We start from the raw sequence: 21,164 nt of genomic DNA, 5'->3' as shown, positions 1-21,164 counted from the left end.
ACTGACACCAACGGGGGGGGCACTATTCCTCCCCCCACTGACACCAACGGGGGGGGCACTATTCCTCCCCCCACTGACACCAACGGGGGGGCACTATTCCTCCCCCCACTGACACCAACGGGGGGGCACTATTCCTCCCCCCACTGACACCAACGGGGGGGGCACTATTCCTCCCCCCACTGACACCAACGGGGGGGCACTATTCCTCCCCCCACTGACACCAACGGGGGGGCACTATTCCTCCCCCCACTGACACCAACGGGGGGGCACTATTCCTCCCCCCACTGACACCAACGGGGGGGCACTATTCCTCCCCCCACTGACACCAACGGGGGGGCACTATTCCTCCCCCCACTGACACCAACGGGGGGGCACTATTCCTCCCCCCACTGACACCAACGGGGGGGCACTATTCCTCCCCCCACTGACACCAACGGGGGGGCACTATTCCTCCCCCCACTGACACCAACGGGGGGGCACTATTCCTCCCCCCACTGACACCAACGGGGGGGCACTATTCCTCCCCCCACTGACACCAGCGGGGGGGCACTATTCCTCCCCCCACTGACACCAGCGGGGGGGCACTATTCCTCCCCCCACTGACACCAGCGGGGGGGCACTATTCCTCCCCCCACTGACACCAGCGGGGGGGCACTATTCCTCCCCCCACTGACACCAGCGGGGGGGCACTATTCCTCCCCCCACTGACACCAGCGGGGGGGCACTATTCCTCCCCCCACTGACACCAGCGGGGGGGCACTATTCCTCCCCCCACTGACACCAGCGGGGGGGCACTATTCCTCCCCCCACTGACACCAGCGGGGGGGCACTATTCCTCCCCCCACTGACACCAGCGGGGGGGCACTATTCCTCCCCCCACTGACACCAGCGGGGGGGCACTATTCCTCCCCCCACTGACACCAGCGGGGGGGCACTATTCCTCCCCCCACTGACACCAGCGGGGGGGCACTATTCCTCCCCCCACTGACACCAGCGGGGGGGCACTATTCCTCCCCCCACTGACACCAGCGGGGGGGCACTATTCCTCCCCCCACTGACACCAGCGGGGGGGCACTATTCCTCCCCCCACTGACACCAGCGGGGGGGCACTATTCCTCCCCCCACTGACACCAGCGGGGGGGCACTATTCCTCCCCCCACTGACACCAGCGGGGGGGCACTATTCCTCCCCCCACTGACACCAGCGGGGGGGCACTATTCCTCCCCCCACTGACACCAGCGGGGGGGCACTATTCCTCCCCCCACTGACACCAGCGGGGGGGCACTATTCCTCCCCCCACTGACACCAGCGGGGGGGCACTATTCCTCCCCCCACTGACACCAGCGGGGGGGCACTATTCCTCCCCCCACTGACACCAGCGGGGGGGCACTATTCCTCCCCCCACTGACACCAGCGGGGGGGCACTATTCCTCCCCCCACTGACACCAGCGGGGGGGCACTATTCCTCCCCCCACTGACACCAGCGGGGGGGCACTATTCCTCCCCCCACTGACACCAGCGGGGGGGCACTATTCCTCCCCCCACTGACACCAGCGGGGGGGCACTATTCCTCCCCCCACTGACACCAGCGGGGGGGCACTATTCCTCCCCCCACTGACACCAGCGGGGGGGCACTATTCCTCCCCCCACTGACACCAGCGGCGGGGCACTATTCCTCCCCCCACTGACACCAGCGACGGGGCACTATTCCTCCCCCCACTGACACCAGCGACGGGGCACTATTCCTCCCCCCACTGACACCAGCGACGGGGCACTATTCCTCCCCCCACTGACACCAGCGACGGGGCACTATTCCTCCCCCCACTGACACCAGCGACGGGGCACTATTCCTCCCCCCACTGACACCAGCGACGGGGCACTATTCCTCCCCCCACTGACACCAGCGACGGGGCACTATTCCTCCCCCCACTGACACCAGCGACGGGGCACTATTCCTCCCCCCACTGACACCAGCGACGGGGCACTATTCCTCCCCCCACTGACACCAGCGACGGGGCACTATTCCTCCCCCCACTGACACCAGCGACGGGGCACTATTCCTCCCCCCACTGACACCAGCGACGGGGCACTATTCCTCCCCCCACTGACACCAGCGACGGGGCACTATTCCTCCCCCCACTGACACCAGCGACGGGGCACTATTCCTCCCCCCACTGACACCAGCGACGGGGCACTATTCCTCCCCCCACTGACACCAGCGACGGGGCACTATTCCTCCCCCCACTGACACCAGCGACGGGGCACTACTCCTCCCACTGCAAAATTACAGTTATGAAGTAGCAACGAAAATAATTTTATGGTTGGGGGTCACCACAACATGAGGAACTGTATTAAGGGGTCGCGGCATTAGAAAGGTTGAGAACCACTGCTATAGGTCAATCAGGCATAGTAATTCAATCCATGGACTCCAGATGGCAGCATAAAGCTGATTATGGCAATAGCAAGGATGACAGTACCACAATCATCCAAAAGGATCTCTTCACAACTCAATATCCACATGTAGGAAGAAGAGAACATACACAGAGTATGTCACTAAACTCTGCCCCACACATTACACCACCAACCACGTGGCTTTGTCAGAGATAGGCCTATCCATACTCTATGGATTCTCTGCTGTCATCTGGAGTCAATGAATTGAATTACTTTGCCTATAGTAATCTATAGGTTCATTTCATGAGGTGAGCAGCCGTCCTTACTCTTAGGTGGAGGTGCACTTATTTGCAGTGGAGCTTGGTCGGTTGGAGTTGTGGAGCATATTTTCTATTCAAGCACATTTTTTTCAAGCACAATATAGGGTTGGAACTGTTACAACATATGGACTTTGTATTTATAATAATGTTGGACACTTATATGTTATTTAATTTATTTATAATATGACTATTGTTTTTCTTTATTAATATATAGCAGTGGTTCTCAACCTTCCTAATGCCGCGACCCCTTAATACAGTTCCTCATGTTGTGGTGACCCCCAACCATAAAATAATTTTCGTTGCTACTTCATAACTGTAATTTTGCAGTGGGAGGAGTAGTGCCACGTCACTGGTGTCAGTGGGAGGAATAGTGCCCCATCATTGGTGTTAGTGGGAGGAATAGTGCCCCATCATTGGTGTCAGTGGGAGGAATAGTGCCCCATCATTGGTGTCAGTGGGGGGAATAGTGCCCCATCATTGGTGTCAGTGGGAGGAATAGTGCCCCTTCACTGGTGTCAGTGGGAGGAATAGTGTCCCATCACTGGTGTCAGTGGGAGGAAAAGTGCCCCATCACTGGTGTCAGTGGGAGGAATAGTGCCCCATCACTGGTGTCAGTGGGAGGAATAGTGCCCCATCACTGGTTTCAGTGGGAGGAATAGTGCCCCATCATTGGTGTCAGTGGGAGGAATAGTGCCCCATCGTTGGTGTCAGTGGGAGGAATAGTGCCCCATCGTTGGTGTCAGTGGGAGGAATAGTGCCCCATCGTTGGTGTCAGTGGGGGGAGGATTAGTGCCCCATCGTTGGTGTCAGTGGGGGGAGGAATAGTGCCCCATCTTTGGTAATAGTGACACCAATGATTGGGCACTATTCCTCCCACTGACACCAATGATACTTACCTGCTCCAGCCTGGGCTCGCTCGCTCCCTCCCTCTCCCATGGTACAAACACTTACCGGTCAGATGGCTTCCTTCTCCGGCCGCTTTCCTCCTCTTCACTCGCTCGTGCTTCGCGGTGCCGCTCGGCTCCTCCTTTCCAAGCTCCACCTCCTCGCCGGTGACGAGGAAGGATTGATCCTGGGGGTGTGTCCAGATGACAGGAACGGCATGTCATCCCGCCCACACCTGCAGACGGATCAAGGAGCGGTGTCTCGGTTCCTAAGGCCATCGGAAATATGTCTTTTCCGATGGTCTTAGGCGACCCCTGGGAAAGTGTCGTTCGACCCCCAAAGGGGTCGCGACCCCCAGGTTGAGAACCGCTGATATATAGGGTATACCATATCCGTCTTAATGAACACATTGTGAATATTAAGAAGGGATTTAAGTGACAGTGTTTCATGACACCATGCACTTTTCCATAACAAAAATCCTGAGGGAACCGCCTTTTTTGCCATAGATTTATTTCCCATTAGTGGGGTGGCAATGCTAAAAGGGAATTATCACTTTCTGTGGTCAAGTGGATTTATGACCTCAAGACTTATGCACCGAATGGTTCATCAGCATAGGGGATTTAATTTCCTTATATGATTATTTTAGTGCTCCTGTAACGTACCTGTTGGTAGAACCTGAAGTGCAGAGGAAGGCCTCCCTTGCAACTCTGGCTCAGGGGCCCTGGTAGCGTAACAGGGAGCGCCCGAGCACAGAGTTGCACGAGTGCCTGGTAGGACTTCTGCGGATGGATGTTGACGTGCGTCAGGAATGCAGGAGCAGCTGGTGGATGGCACACCGACAGAAGTGCAGGAGCAGCTGGCAGATGGCACAAGTGTAGGAGCAGGGTACTGGCAAGGATAAGTCGGTTCAGGTGGAGGAGACGAGTAAAGCATGGTCAGGCGGTCAGTACAGGCAACATTCAAGCAGGGTCAATAACAGGTCAGATCAGCAACGGAATCACAGGTAACAGGGATGCACGGGTGCTAAAAAAAAATAGACCAATTGGCACTAATGCAAGGCACTAGCCCAGCTTAGATAGCCCGTCTGGCGCCAATGCGCGTACCTGTGTGCACGCGCATTCGCTAATTGGCCATGAGCAGGACTGACAGGTTCTAGTCCTGTGCATAGATATGCGCATTCCCTGACATTGCACCCTCCATACAGGCAGCCTTCGTATGCCAAACTGGGAACGTTTCTCAGGATACCTGCAGAAAAATGCTTGAATTACTTCTTTGGCATGAACATTAGTCTCTGGTTCCATAGAGTTCTATTTTGCCCCATACCCCTTCCACTTAATCAAGTATTGTACCTGGTTTCTTCTTTTCTAGCAGTCCAGAATGGACTCATCTATGCAGATATTTTGTTGGGGCATATACACATCTGCAAATTTCTGGGAAAAGTGATTTACAAGGTGATACATTTTGTGAAGCTGATCATTTTCAGGGTCACTTTGAGGATGACAGAGTGTATTGTCATTGAAATGCATGAAAATTATTATATTCTCATATCTACGCCTGCTCATTGCCGCAGATAAAACTGGCATATAATGAATCGAGTCTGTGGACTAATATATGACCACAATTTTTTCTTTTTTGTAATGCCCATGTTGAGGGTTAGGCCTAAAAATTATTTTAACATCAAACCATGGTACTTTTACATTCAAATGGTCTGGCAAGGTACAAATTTGGTTTGATGATGATGTACTGGTCAGCATATAAATTGCTTGGGTCCACAATCAAATTGTACAAATCTTCCATAAAAAACTGCTACAAAAAATCAAGGGGAGTTGTTAAATTTGCTGCTTCCACCTGAATTCTGGGTTGGGCTGTGAATGGGGGGGATAAGGTTTACTGCTGAATCTGTGGGCTGCCAGTCAGGATTTGCAAGCACATCTGGAAGGACACTATGGGCTCTATGAACCTATGTTTGAATTCTTTGTGGCTGCAGGACGCTACTAGTGCTAGCCACCTCACTATTTGGACTGAACTTATGAGACTCGCCACGTAACCAAGTGATACTGCAGAGCTATGGTGTAAAAGGCCAGGATGTACTAGGTGACTGGTGCTTGTCAGATCAACGAAAGGTAGTGTAATGTTAGTACTGGCACTCTGCTGCATATGAGAATCATCATGTATTTCTAGCATCTCAGCAAGTTGGGCATGGGGTTTGGGTATGCCCGACCTTCACAGAGATCTCTTCTCCATTGTCTGAGTTCTCTAACGGGGTGCCGCTGCTCTCTACAGGTTTGTATTCTGAGCCTGATTCTGTCAGTGAGGACTCCCCTTCGCTCTCATCTGATATACTCAGAATCCTGTAAGCCTCTTCACTAGTGTACCTTTCTTTAGACATTTTGGTTACTAAATTTATAGGTACCTAATGTGACTCACATAAAAAAGAGCTCCTGGCTGTCAGTGACTGCTTGAACCGCTACAAATAAAATTCACCTGCTAGTGCTAGCAGAGATCAGGCCTGATTCTGCGAACACTGGTTTTGTGTATCAGAAGTGACAGTGATCTACTGACACTGTACTTGTTGGGGGGGAGGTGCTAAATGCAAGTGCTGGTTGGGGTCACTGCTGCTAAGTGATGCGGTCAGAAGGTGGTTATACAATTTTCTCATTCAATTTCCTTTAGATTTACTTTCAACTATTTAGTGCAAGGGTCTTTCTGATTGCATACACATTGGCTGTTTAGGTTTGACCTCATATTATATGGTTTTGATAAATCTAAGAAAAAATTGTGCAAGAAAATTGTATGATGTGTGGCCAGCCTAACATCAATAGTATGTAAACTATTGGAGGGGATGATAAGGGACCATATAGAAGAATTTGCTAATGAAAATATTATCATTAGTAGTAACCAGCATGGCTTTATTAAAGATCGTTCTTGCCAGACCAACTTGTTAACATTCTATGAGGAGGTGAGCTGTAATCTGGATAACTTTTAGATGTGTTTTTTCTGGATTTCACTAAAGCACTTGATACAGTACCCTATAAACACTTAATTTACAAACTGAGGTTTGTTGACCTTATTTGACAATAATGGCATTGATGACAGTACAGTAATACCTCGGTTTACAAATGCCTCAGTTAACGTAATTTTCGGTTTGCATATGAAAATCCATTGAAAATAATGCCTCGGTTTACAAATTTTTTGCAAATGTTTTTGCATTATGAAGTGTATGTCAGTGCTGATTTTTAAATGCAATTGCCGTCTTTTATTTTTCTTTACTATAGCTCACAACATTAGCTGTCACTCTCTCAAGAGTTACAGGAAACTTTGTATCTTTTAAGAAACTGAAAGGAAACATTGTTTATTTTAACATGGGGAAATAAACTAAAAGAAACTTTCTCTCTTTTAGCTGGAGGGGGAAAGTAACATCTGAATTTCTGAACTACTGTATAGTGAAGAAAAAAAAAGCAGTAATTACATTTAAAAACTGGCACCTGACAGCTGAGTGTAAAGGAATAGCTGGCAATTAAAAAAATTATTAAAACGGCGTGGGGTCTCCCTTCCCATCCATACCAAGCCCTTCTGGTCTGGTATGGATTTTAAGGGGAACTCCCATGCCAAAATTAAAAATAAAAAAAAATGGTGTGGGGATCCCCCCCCCCCCAAATCCATACCAGACCCTTATCCGAGCATGCAGGTCAGGAAAGGGGGGGATGAGTGAGCCCCCCCCGTCCTGAACCATACCAGGCCACATGCCCTCAACCTGGGGGGTGCTTTGGGGCAGGGGCCCCCCCTGTCCAAAGCAACTAGTCCCCATGTTGATGGGACAAGGGCCTCTTCCCCACAGCCCTGGCCGGTGGTTGTGGGGGTCTGCGGGCAGGTGGCTTATCTGAATCTGGAAGCCCCCTTTTAACTAGTTTCCAACCGCAGATAGCCAAATGACGGCTGCACTGCGGCCGGCCAGTTCTGGGAGGGTGTCATATGACGTCCTCCCAGAACGCGCTCTCCTGCGCCGACCCAAAAAATGAAGAAAAAAGGTTCCTTACGCTGACTGCCAGCCCTCTGCCTCTGACCTGGCATGACAGTTCTTAAATATGTAAGGGGCGGGGCCACCCGGGGACATCAACTGAGTGACTTTGCCCCATGTGACATCATTGATGTCACATGGGGTGGGTCACATGCGTGATGTCCCAGGGGGAGCCCCCTGCCCCAAATTTTTTAAATTTTGTCGTAGGAGTTCCCCTTAAAATCCATACCAGATCCGAAGGGCTTGGTATGGATGGGAGGAGGAATCCCACGCCTTTTTTAAATTTTTTTTAATTGCCGGCAATTCTTGGGGAACCCCGCTTGACAGCTGAAACATCACATGGTTGTCACTACTAAAATACCGCATGAGTTGATAAAATACGTATTTTAGTAGCGTTTATTGTTTTTCTGACCTTTGGGACGGATTAATTGGTTTTCAATGCATACCTATGGGAAACAGTGTTTCGGTTTATGAATTGTTCGCTATACGAAAGTCCTACAGAACAAATTAAATTCGTAAACCAAGGTATTACTGTATACTGAATGTACCTGGACAGAAAACTGGTTACAAGAGTGTGTATGTCCAGAGGATGGTGAAAAATGGCATATCTTCTGAATGGTCTGAATTTGTAAGTGGGGTACCCCAAGGCTCTGTCCTGGTACCAATTTATGAACAGAATAAACAGAATGACATTGAGGATGCCTAATGTCCTGGAACTGTGCTTCAGTGGATGTTTGTTTAATCTAGATGTTTGCTGATGGTACAAAGCTAAGCAGAGCAATAACATCACAACAGCAGCAATGTTATAAGAAGACCTTGATAAAATAAAGGTGGACAGCTATATGGCAAATTAGATTTAATATTGAAAAATGTTAGGTAATGCACTTGGGGTAAACATATGAATGTAATTTACTCACTAGGGGAAGAACGTCTGGGAGAAATGAGGATGGAAAAGAATCTGGGGGTCTGAACAGATCACAAGCTCAGCAATAGCATGCCATGCCAAACTGCAGCAAGCAGACTATTCCTATGCATTAAAAAGGGTATCTACCCAAGAAATGAGACTATAATTCTACCACTTGTATAAAGCTTTAGTTTGGCCACATTTTAAGTATGCCATTCAGTTCTGGTCACCAGTCATCAGGAAGGACGTGCTGGACCTGGAGATAGTCCAGGGAAGGGAAGCAAAAGCTAATAAAGGGTCTAGAGGACCTAGGTTTTGGGGAGCAGCTACAAACATTCAAAATGTTCTCCTTGGAAAAGAGACCCTTCGGAGGAGATATGATTGCTATATACAACTATCTAAATGGTAATTCTAGCATAGGGAGAAAAACTGTTCCATCTTTGGTCTCTCTTCATGGCCACTCAATGAAGTTGGACAAAAAGCAGTTTAACCACTTCCAGACCGGACACTTTTACCCCCTTCCTGACCAGGGCAATTTTCAGCTTTTAGCGCTATCACACTTTGAATGACAATTGCGTGGTCATGCAACACTGTACCCAAATGAATTTTTTACCATTTTTTTTTAGATAGATAAAGCTTTATTTTGGTGGTATTTATTTACCACTGGGATTTGTATTTTTTTTGCTATGTAAATGAAATGTCCAAAAATTTTTTAAAAAAGTGTTTTTTTTTATAAAATTTTGCAAATAAATATTTCATCATAAATCTTAGTCAAAATTTAGTAAAAAAAAAAAATCCAAATTAGTTTATAAGCAAAAATTATAATTTTTAAACATTTTTTTTTACATTTTTATTTTATTTTTTTATATTATTTTTTATTTTTATTTTATTTTTTTACATACTGTCACCCTAGCAGTACAGTGTCACCATGGTGACACTGTACTACTTGTGGGGGGTGATAAAGATTTTTTTTTTTTTTTTTTTACACTGATTGCTTTTACACCCATATAGGATGTAAAAGCAATCATTTCTCTTTCTCTCTGTGTGCATTCCTGCACTCATTGAGAAATACAGAGTGAGCTGTGATTGGTCAAAGCTTGTCACATGGTACAAGGATTTTGTGAATAGCCTTGTACCATGTGACCTCTGTGATCATTCACAGATTTCACACATAGTAAGCAATGATGTCAGAAGTGACATCTTGCTTACTACTTTGCATGTGATCACTGATTCGCCAATCAGTGATCACATGATCGGGACCTCGTACAGAGGTCCCGTCCGACGATTGGTGTTTCACTGTGTCCGGAGGACACAGCGGGCACCGGATCGCGGTGCTGCGCGCTCCCAGGGAGCGCGCACAAGCAGGATGCGGGGAGGCCGTTTATAGACGGCCACCCGACCCTGCAGTGCCACCGTCCGGCCGTTTATATACAACGGCCGGTCGGGAAGTGGTTAAGCACTTTATCGCCACCCCATTGCAGGTATACTGCTAAAGGGCGGCAGCGGTGCACAAAATTATATGTGATTTTGCATTCCGGGTAGGGGGCACAAGCCCCACCGGTGCCGCAATTACTCACCTGCGTCGGGTGATTGCTGGGGATCTCCCGGCGGGGGGGGGGGGGGGAGGAGTTGTGGGAGAACAGTTCTCTTCCCGTCTGCTCCTGCACACTGCCTTGCATGGCTGTGCAAAGCATAGCCATGCAAAGCAGTGTGCTTACAGTGAAGTGCGCATACACAGCCCCTAGTAAAACAGCACACCCTTTGCTTGCCCCACATGTTATCCCATTCCTGCCCAGTACTATTAGTACAGTGTCAGTACTTTTTATTAGCACTGAGCATAACTTAACTTAACTTTATTAATTTCATTCAGAAGATATGCCATTTTTCACCATCCTCTGGACATACACACTCTTGTAACCAGTTTTCTGTCCAAGTACATTCAGTATACAGTAATACCTCGGTTTACGAATTTAATTTGTTCTGTAGGACTTTCGTATAGCGAAAAATTCATAAACCGAAACACTGTTTCCCATAGGTATGCATTGAAAACCAATTAATCCGTCCCAAAGGTCAGAAAAACAATAAACGCTACTAAAATACGTATTTTATCAACTCATGCGGTATTTTAGTAGTGACAACCATGTGATGTTTCAGCTGTCAAGCGGGGTTCCCCAAGAATTGCCGGCAATTAAAAAAATTTAAAAAAGGCGTGGGATTCCTCCTCCCATCCATACCAAGCCCTTCGGATCTGGTATGGATTTTAAGGGGAACTCCTACGACAAAATTTAAAAAATTTGGGGCAGGGGGCTCCCCCTGGGACATCACGCATGTGACCCACCCCATGTGACATCAATGATGTCACATGGGGCAAAGTCACTCAGTTGATGTCCCCGGGTGGCCCCGCCCCTTACATATTGAAGAACTGTCATGCCAGGTCAGAGGCAGAGGGCTGGCAGTCAGCGTAAGGAACCTTTTTTCTTCTTTTTTTGGGTCGGCGCAGGAGAGCGCGTTCTGGGAGGACGTCATATGACACCCTCCCAGAACTGGCCGGCCGCAGTGCAGCCGTCATTTGGCTATCTGCGGTTGGAAACTAGTTAAAAGGGGGCTTCCAGATTCAGATAAGCCACCTGCCCGCAGACCCCCACAACCACCGGCCAGGGTTGTGGGGAAGAGGCCCTTGTCCCATCAACATGGGGACTAGTTGGACGGGGGGGGCCCCTGCCCCAAAGCACCCCCCAGGTTGAGGGCATGTGGCCTGGCATGGTTCAGGACGGGGGGGGGGCTCGCTCATCCCCCCCTTTCCTGACCAGCATGCTCGGATAAGGGTCTGGTATGGATTTGGGGGGGGGGGATCCCCACACCATTTTTTTTTATTTTTAATTTTGGCATGGGAGTTCCCCTTAAAATCCATACCAGACCAGAAGGGCTTGGTATGGATGGGAGGGGAGACCCCACGCCGTTTTAATAATTTTTTTAATTGCCAGCTATTCCTTTACACTCAGCTGTCAGGTGCCAGTTTTTAAATGTAATTACTGCTTTTTTTTTCTTCACTATACAGTAGTTCAGAAATTCAGATGTTACTTTCCCCCTCCAGCTAAAAGAGAGAAAGTTTCTTTTAGTTTATTTCCCCATGTTAAAATAAACAATGTTTCCTTTCAGTTTCTTAAAAGATACAAAGTTTCCTGTAACTCTTGAGAGAGTGACAACTAATGTTGTGAGCTATAGTAAAGAAAAATAAAAGACGGCAATTGCATTTAAAAATCAGCACTGACATACACTTCATAATGCAAAAACATTTGCAAAAAATTTGTAAACCGAGGCATTATTTTCAATGGATTTTCATTTAAGTTATTTTATTTGTTAACTTTATTTTATTTTATTTAAGTTAAGTTATTTGTGTCATTGGGATGTCAGTGGCAGTTAGTTGCCACCCAGTGTCAGAATGCCCGCTGCAGTCCCGCTAAAAGTCGCTGATCGCCGCCATTACTAGTAAAAATAAAAATAAAAGCTTACTATATATACCGCCATTTCTAAACGCTATAGCTTTCATGTAAACCAATGAATTTACTTGTATTGGGATTTTTTTTAGCAAAGATATGTAGCAGAATATAATTTATGATGAAATTTGATTTTGTAAATTTTTTTACTGGACATGTTTAATAGCAAAAAGTAAAAAATATTGTTTTTCTCAAAATTTTTTTTTTTTTTTATAACGCACAAAAAAAAAAAATGCACAGGCAATCAAATACAACTGAAAGAAAGTTATATTCATGGGGAAAAAAGGACATAAATATCATTTGGGTGCAGCGTTGCACGACCGCGCAATTGGCAGTTAAAATAACGCAAAAAAATGGCATGGTCAGGAAAGGGGGTAAATTCTCTGGAGGGCAAGTGGTTAACCTTAAACTGAATAATAGGTTCTTAGTTAATGTGGCAAGGATGTAGAACTCCCTTTCACAGTTGGTAGTGTCAGCGGAAACTGTCCACAATTTAAAAAAAAAAAACTTTATATCATCTTAACAAACACAATATACAGGGATAATGGAAATGGTACTGACATAAACACACTCAGCTAGTTGGATTTGCGTCTTTATTCTACCTTACCATCTTTGTAATTATGTTTGCCATGTGTTGATGGTGACATGTTGCCCTTGTAACAATTCCATAAACAACTGAGTCTGAAAGGACAAGTTCACCTTTTGGGTGGAACGTCTAACATGTTCCAGTGCCCACCGCCTGCTACGGGGAGAAGTCTCCCCGTACTATCTGTCAAATTTGAACACTGCACAGATGCGCCCATGTGGGCAGAGTCTGCACATCATTCATTCACGGACTTCCATGAATGAACTGCATGTCCCAACAGCCTTAGCGGCTGTCGGCTTGTAGTTTTCAATGAACCTGCATTGCATCAGTGTTCTACTAAATATGCATTTATTATTTTTGTCTAAAAGGTGTATTTATCCTTTAAGGTGAAACAAATGTAGTGTAATAGTGTGTGTGGCACTGAAATAATATAATTTTCAGATACTATAATAGCAGTGGAAAATTGGAGAGTACAATTGAAACAGATCCACAGTTTAAAGAGTAACTCCACTGTCGTGGGGAAAAAAAGTAGCAGATAAAAAATAATTCAGCATATACAAGTCCTATTGTCCTAATGTTCTGTAAAATGCAATGCAATATAGCTACCTGGAGGTGTTCTGTATACAGAAGGTGTACAGAATGCCCCCCAGAAACATAATTTCTTGCTTGTGTGATTGGCTCACCGATTTTCCCAGAAGTCTGCACTAAGAAACATGCCAGATTTTAGGCACCCCCTGCAACAAATTGTCATTTGTATTTAGATACTCTAGAAGGGAAAACCTGTCTAAAGGGATGCAGACCCTGCAATTTTCCTCATTAGTGCCCTGCAGGTGCAGCAGCTAAACCACTCTCATTCTCATTTATTTTGCACATGGACACAGACAAACATCAATTTCTTTCTTCAGAATAACAAAAGGTAGGAATCTGCAACAATGTGTTAAAATTTTTGCAATGTATATAGGTCACCCAAAAGGGAATGTTTTTTTTTTCTTTCTCAACAAGGGTGGAGTTATGCTTTAAGTTTGATGCAGCCAATTTCTTAAGACTGCTAAAGGAGAAAAATGTGTATTTTGACTTTACAGGTGTACGTTTACAATAGAAGATGTGAGGATGTTCATCAATCTGTGGCTGCTTCAAAATCATTGTTAGTAGAATTAAGATGTACTGCAAGTTAAATTGTTATAGCTCAACTCCAGGCAAAAATGAAATTGCGCATCAATTACCTTACCTCTTCACCATGATTCAAAATGCCTTTCCTTATGGCATCGTGCAGTGTAATGGATCAAAGCCACAGTTTACTCTGTTTCAAGCTAGTTTCCTGCCCTGGGAACTGGGCATTTTTCCCTCCTTGTTATCTTCTTGGGCACAGAGTCCCTCACTCCCTCATCTTTTCTCATGCCTCTGGAGGACCCCGACCCTGAAAGTGTCACCTTCACCAATAGGTGCCCATGTCACGCAGGCAGCGATGACATACACAGACTCAGGCTGGCAGTGTTGCATAACTGTGGCTTCAGGTAAGTAAAGTGGGCATTTGAATGGTCCTTTTTTTTTTTTTTTTTTTTTTTTTTACCAGTGGTTAAGAAGAATTGATTACTGCCTTGCAGTTGTGCTTTAATGGATGTTAGACCACTCTAATTTGAATACCGCTTGTATCGAGTGGATGTTACTTTGCTGTACAGTTTTTGTAGGTCTTGAAAAAGGATCTAAAACTGTTGCCATTTTAGTTAAATACTCTTACAATATCTCTGTTAAATATAAGAAGAGTGAGCACTGCAACTCCACTGTTGTTTCCTACTATATACAGTATTTGCAGTCATGGTCACGTTTCTGTTGTCATCAACTACATACACATGTGCAGTGATACATACATCTCTCGCTCTTTCTCTCTATACAACTTATATATTATTATTTTTTTTAATTTCAGGTTATGCAACATCCATCTGAGGGAAGCCAAATCTTGAGCCTTTTTAGCAATATGAAAGAAGCGTCTGCCAAAGTAGCAGAAATTTGGATATTTTCACTCTCCAGTCAGCCAATTGACCATGAGGATAGTGCCATTAATGCCAGCCAGAAGATAAAATCCACAGGTTAGTATAAGTTATAATTTTAGTACTACCGTTTCAACAGCTACTTGGTGAATTATGTGATCTATTATTTGGTTACTTGACACAACCCCAACATGCTTGAGTATGTGGGTTTCTTAACAGACAACAAAGGTTGTAGTTTTTTCAAGTAACAAATGGTGATCATTTATATTTTTGTTTTTCTCTTTTAATTTGGACAGTAATCTGTGAACATCATTCTTTCATCATCCAAATGACCATGGTTTTAGATGTTTCATGATCATGTACTTGATATGATTCATTTTTTTCTTTATCTTAATCACACAGTACAGGACACAGGTATCTTATTCATACACCATGGGTTTTAGGTTTGTACCTTCAGGTGATTGGACACTGGCAAGCTTTTGAGGACACACCTCATGGATCACCTTCCCTATAACCTCACCCCACTCAGTGAGTCCCCAGTTTCCTGCTAACGCCTGTAGGTGATAGACCTCTTCTCCTCTCAGAGAAATCAGCTTCACTATATTATTTTTTTAAATTATTTTCCTAAAGAATTCTTCAATCAACTTCAATGTTTACAGAAGCAGTGTATCCAGATCGGTGCAATCGCAGTACAACCTTGGGAACTGTACCCCTACCCCACAGTGTGTGGATGGCCTGTAATATTTTTTCAGCAACTATATCCTGCATGGAGTGCTCACCTTGGCATTTGGTGCAATGAGTTAGTTGTAAGATGCTATACTGGTCCTGTGCCGTGGTCCATCTTTGAAGAACCCTTTTGGGGTATGCCAGGACCATGGTCTATCACTGAAGAATCCTTTAGGGGGTATGTCCACCATGACAGCCGAAGACTGAACTGTACTGTATACACAGTCCAGCATTGTGAACAGGTAAGACCCCTGTGACTAAGGCTGTGCCTCTAAAAATTACTTTGTAAAACAGGGCTATGTTTGAAATGTGTTCACTCTACTGTGTAAACTTTTCAACCGCTTAGAGCTCAGTCTCAGGTGGATGACTAGGTGTTACATCACACCACTGGCCATACACTTTAACGCCGCTTCCACCTAAAGCCCTTATAAGGTACGGAGGTGCTTCCTCTCTTTTGCCACAAGGATTCATTGCAAGACAGTCTGCATCTAGGTTACTGCATATTCCTACCAGACATGCTTACCTTATCTCCCACACTCTTTTACATGAGTACTTAACAGGGTAATACCCTCTATATAGCTTTGGCACTGTAATGCTCCGGGAATCCAGCCAGACCGCAGGACACAGGCTTTGCAATAAAAGTAAAGTTTATTAACTTAAATAGCTTCATGGCTGAAAAATAACACAAAGAAGAACTGCCCTTGCAGTTTAACCTGTCCCCGACTTTTAGTGGGGGTAACTTCCCCTGCCAGCAGGTTTCCAGCCAGAATTCTGACATGTAGGCTCACAGCTATCTACTCAATCCACAGTCTCTAGTCTCGTCTATACTCCTCCACCCACCTCCTACAACTTCCTGTCTTTTTTTAAACCCACTTCTTCCAGTCAGTGAGTTAACCCTGTTTTTCCCTTAAAGGTACCACAGTCTAAACAAAGGGGAAATATAGCATCCTTTCAGTACCCAGCCCTGGCGTCCTGTATAGCAGAGACCAGAAGAAACGGAGCCAACTCAGAACATTAAGCAAACATTTGCTCTGCCGAAGGCACCAGAGCAGGAGCCAGTCTTTACACTGGCTACAGCTTCCAATTCTAGCTTGATTTCAGCCACACAACAGGCGGCCTACTTGACTAAAGCAGAATTTTCTGCATCAATTGGCCCACCCATATAAATTACCTGTCCCAAAAACCTGCAGATGTGTATACACCCCAAGATAAGTCCCAGTAGACAAGTCTATCAATTGTTTTTCTGGCTGCCTTGCAATCGAGCAATATCTCCCCAGCATGCATGCCAGATAGGGGGTCAAACTGTGTAAGGTCTGTGAGAGGGCAATAGGCTATACATATTTTTTTAGAATTTACAAGGGAAAGGACAGTCATGTAGAGACCCCCAAATGCCCAGACTACATGGGGAGCAGTGCCAAGATAGCATAGGAAGCTTCGGGGTTTCCCCCCCTAATGGCTCATTAACACCCGACTTAGAAAGGGGGGGAGAAAAGCCTGCTTTGTGGAATGGTGAATTACTCGCAGTGAAGTCAAAGAACAATTGGGATGTTTTCGTCCTGTCTTCCATTCATGCAGATACAACAGTCCAAATTTGCACGGCATTTGGTGGTGGTGAAAAGCTTCTCTGTGTCCATGATTATCATCTTGATATGAGAGGCATAAACTTCAACGACCAAATGATGAAACCATCCCGCAGAGTCAGACTCTGGTACAAAAAAGGTCTGTATTTTTATTTCAGTTGGCTGTACATCAGGTGTCGGTGTAACCCCCGGCAGTAGATCCAAAGGTGGCATGCAACAGCATCAAGGACAGCACCCAAGGGGAGTCGTGAGAGACTCCCCTTCCAAACAGTAAAGCTGGTCAGTGGCTGCATACAAAAGAAGCAGCGCAACTGGTGCCTGGCCACTTCTGTCCCACTAGTGTTGGTTCCTGCACTGCTCTCTCCACTCTAAAGCTGTGTAGAGTCTGATTTCCAGGCTGCTTGTCCTCACTTTGAAAGGGTAATTTTATTCAGTATTTTTCTTCCTCTGTGACACAGCACTCTCTTAGCCTGAGCTGGCTCATGGACAGGATTTTACTATCGATGTCCCAAGGAAGCCAGATAGGAAGTTACATGGCAGACCAAGCGGCTTATAAGTAAAAAGCAGGCTTTATTATATTCAAGGAATACAAACACTTAAAGCAGAGTTCCACCTGAAAAAAAAAAAATAAAAGTCAGCAGCTACAAAAACTGTAGCTGCTGACTTTTAAAACACAGACTCTTACCTGTCCCTCAGTCCAGCGGTGTCCTCACCACTGCTGGTTTCACTGGCCGTGTTCTCTCCCTGGCACCTGCATATTCAGTGTGGGCACCCAGCTGTGACAGCTGGTGGCTTCACAGCCGGGTGCCTACTGTGCATGTGCGAGTAGCTTTGCTCTTTGTGAATGGCCCTGTAGTCTTCTGGGACCTGTCACGTGTCCCAGAAGACTATGGGGAGGGAGGCGGGGGAGGGCAACTTCCGCTTCCGATCGCGTAGGCGAACGCAGTGTTAGTGGAAGCAGGTACCTGTCAAATTCGGGTACCAGCTCCCATCCTGCTCCCCAAAGGTGTCAATCATTAATGGGGAGCGGGGGACAAAGGCTTAAAGCGGAACTTCCCCTTTTGGGTGGAGCTCCACTTTATAAAGGGCACAGATACTCTCAATCCATATTTAATTAAAAAAAACAACGTTGTTTAGTCAAAACGAAGGGCTGTACCACCTGCACATGATAAAATGATCATACTCATCCATGCATGTCAGATAAACATAATTGTGGTTAGCAGAAGGGACTAACGTCCCCCAAAATTGAATAAGTATCACTTGAAGGCAAAACGATTATGTTTATCTGATACGAGTATGATGATTGTATGCTGTGCAGACTATACAGCCCTTCGTTTTGACTAGACAACATTGTCTTTTTAATTATAATTGGTGTGAGGGTATCTGTGCTCTTTAAGTGTTTGTATTCCTTGAACATAATAAAGCCTGTTTTTACTTATAAGCCGCTTGATCCGCCATGGAAATTCCTATTGGGCTTCCTTTTGCCCTTGTTGTTTGGGTCATAGCAGTGACTTACTCGGATTGCACCATTTATTTGGAATTCGGCTTCATCTAACGTTTGATACTGTCACCACATGATAGGGAAGTGGCTATGGGTGGTTCTTTGGCATCATTTTTCTCTTTTGATTTTACTATTGGTGTACCTGCCCTCCCTCTGAACATTTATCTCCCTCAGCATCCATGTACCTGGCTCAGCCAGATAGATTTATCTTCAAATGTCTACTAGCTCCTTCCACAGCAATCTTTTATGAGTAACTCAATGCAAGTAAGGATTTAATCTGGAGGCAGAAGGGTTTTAAAGGATTTTCTGACATAACCGCTATTGGGAACTAATTTAGGCTACATTCACATGGGTATTTAGCCACAGTGCGAAAGGCAGCGGCAGGAATCTTCTGATTTCTGCTGCTGTTTTTGACACCAGTGAGCAGTTGGTTGCAAGCACCAAGCCTGTACAGTACACTATATCACAGGTTACTGGGTGCTGCAGCTATTCCTGTATGTTCACACAGTCAGTGATTAACCGAGGTGATGGCTGCTGAACACACACTTGGTTTGCATTCAGCAGCGAACACCACAGGTAATTGTCGGTTGTGTGAACAGTCACAAATTGCTAGATGTGCTGGCAACTTGTCATAAAAGTGTACAGTATAGGCTTAGTGGCTGCAGCTTTCAAGCCTTGCCACAGATTGTCAGTTGGATTTAGGTCTGGACTTTGACTGGGCCATTCTAACACATGCAAAATGCTTTGATCTAAACCATTCCATTGTAGCTCTGGCTGTATGTTTAGGGTCATTGTCCTGCTGGAAGGTGAACCTCCACCTCAATCTCAGGTCGTTTGCAGCCTCTTAACAGGTTTTCTTCTAAGATTGCCCAGTATTTGGCTCCATCCATCTTCCCATCAACTCTGATCAGCTTCCCTGTCCTTGCTGAAGAAAAGCATCCCCACAGCATGATGCTGCCACCACCATGTTTCACAGTGCGGATGGTGTTTTCAGGGTGATGTGCAGTGTTAGTTTTCCGCCACACATAGTGTTTTGCTTGTAGGCCAAAAAGTTCAATGTTGGTCTCATCTGACCAGAGCACCTTCTTCCACATGTTTGCTGTATCCCCCACATGGCTTCTCGCAAACTGCAAACGGGACTTATGGCTTTTTTTCAACAATGGATTTCTTCTTGCCACTCTTCCACAAAGTCCAGATTTGTGGAGTGCACAACTAATAGTTGTCCTGTGGACAGATTCTCTCACCTGAGCTGTGGATCACTACAGCTCCTCCAGAGTTACCATGGGCCTCTAATCTGCTTCTCAGATTAATGCTCTCCTTGCTTGGCCTGTAAGTTTAGGTGGACGGCCATGTCTTGGTAGGTTTTCAGTTGTGCCATACTGTTTCCATTTTTGGATGATGGCTTGAACAATGATCCGTGGGATATTTAAAGCTTGGGATATTTTTTTATAACTTAGCCCTGCTTTAAAATTCTCCACAACTTTATCACTGACCTGTCAGGTGTGTTCCTTGACCTTCATGATTCTGTTTGTTCTCTAATGTTCTCTAACAAACATCTTAGGGCTTCACAGAATTGCTGTATTTATACTGAGATTAAATTACACACAGGTGGACTCTATTTACTAATTAAGTGACTTCTGAAGGTAATTTGTTCCACTAGATTTTAGTTAGGGGTATCAGAACAAAGGGGATTGAATACAAATGCCTGCTACACTTTTCAGATATTTATTTGTAAAAAATTTTGGAAAGCATTTATCATTTTCCTTCCACTTCAAAATTATGTGCCACTTTGTGTTTGTTTATCAATCTCAATAAAATACCTTTTACATTTTTGGTTGTAACATGACAAAATGTGGAATATTTCAGTGCCGCATGAGCAGCTTCCCGGAGAGCGGCCGCATGTAGTGATAGCTCCATTCAGCACACAGCTTCTGCAGGCTTTCTGGGGCCATTCAGCCACTCGTTTTTGTAAACCTATCACCCCCAGGAACAGTCAGTGCATGCCATCAACGAAGAAGAAAGGTAAGGGGGCCACTCAAAAGTCCCTTACTACCTATTTAATGCAGACATAGGAGCAGTGCAGCATGTCCCAAGATGGCGACGGTGGAGCATCCCCATCCTGTTTCTCACAGGACACAGCAGCCCAGTCCCCTGCACAGGACAGTGAGTACTTCCAGCAGCTTACTAAGGGGGATTTGGAAACTCGTCTGGACGCCATGTATACTAAACTGGCCACGAAGTTTCAATCAGAGCTTCATAAAAGCACTAATGTCCTTTCTCATGAGATAGCTGCACTTGGGGCCCGAACGGATCGCCTGGAAACTAAACATGATGAACTGACTGTCAGTCTCCCTAGCTCTGGTGCACATTGCAAGATTTCACCTCGTGGAGTGCCAATAATCATGAGAACAGTGCGGAATCATCCCAGAACTACACATGAGGATCTTGTAAATGATCTCCAGACAGCTGGGACCACAGTCACCAAGAAAACAATTGGTAACACACTACGCCGACAAGGATTGAAATCCTGCAGTGCCCGCAAGGTCCCTCTGCTCAAGAAAGCACATGTCCAGGCCCATCTGAAGTTTGCCACTGAACATCTGAATGATGCAGAGGAGGATTGCTTAAAAGTGTTATGGTCAGATGAGACCAAAATCGAGCTCTTTGGCATCAACTCAACTTGCCATGTTTGGAGGAGGAGGAATGCTGCCTATGACCCCAAGAACACCATCCCAACTGTCAAACGTGGTGGAAACATTCTGCTTTGG

At 45.8% G+C, this 21,164-nt stretch overlaps 1 protein-coding gene across 6 annotated transcripts in view; it reads left to right on the top strand.

The window, feature by feature from the left end:
* The window catches only part of PACS2 (phosphofurin acidic cluster sorting protein 2), a 1,098,307-nt gene that overhangs the window by 196,160 nt on the left and 880,983 nt on the right, over positions 1 to 21,164 (top strand). For all 6 annotated transcript variants that reach the window (XM_089657830.1, XM_089657827.1, XM_089657828.1 and 3 more), the window contains exon 5: positions 14,526 to 14,688. In XM_089657830.1, coding sequence (XP_089513956.1) covers positions 14,526 to 14,688 — 163 coding nt within the window. The remainder of the gene's footprint in view (positions 1 to 14,525; positions 14,689 to 21,164) is intronic.

The sequence above is a fragment of the Staurois parvus genome, unplaced genomic scaffold (assembly GCF_062004578.1).
Source record: "Staurois parvus isolate SC_StPar_1 unplaced genomic scaffold, SC_StPar_1.0 ptg001032l, whole genome shotgun sequence".
Classification (NCBI taxonomy): domain Eukaryota; kingdom Metazoa; phylum Chordata; class Amphibia; order Anura; family Ranidae; genus Staurois; species Staurois parvus.
This window is presented reverse-complemented; position numbering and strand designations above follow the sequence as displayed.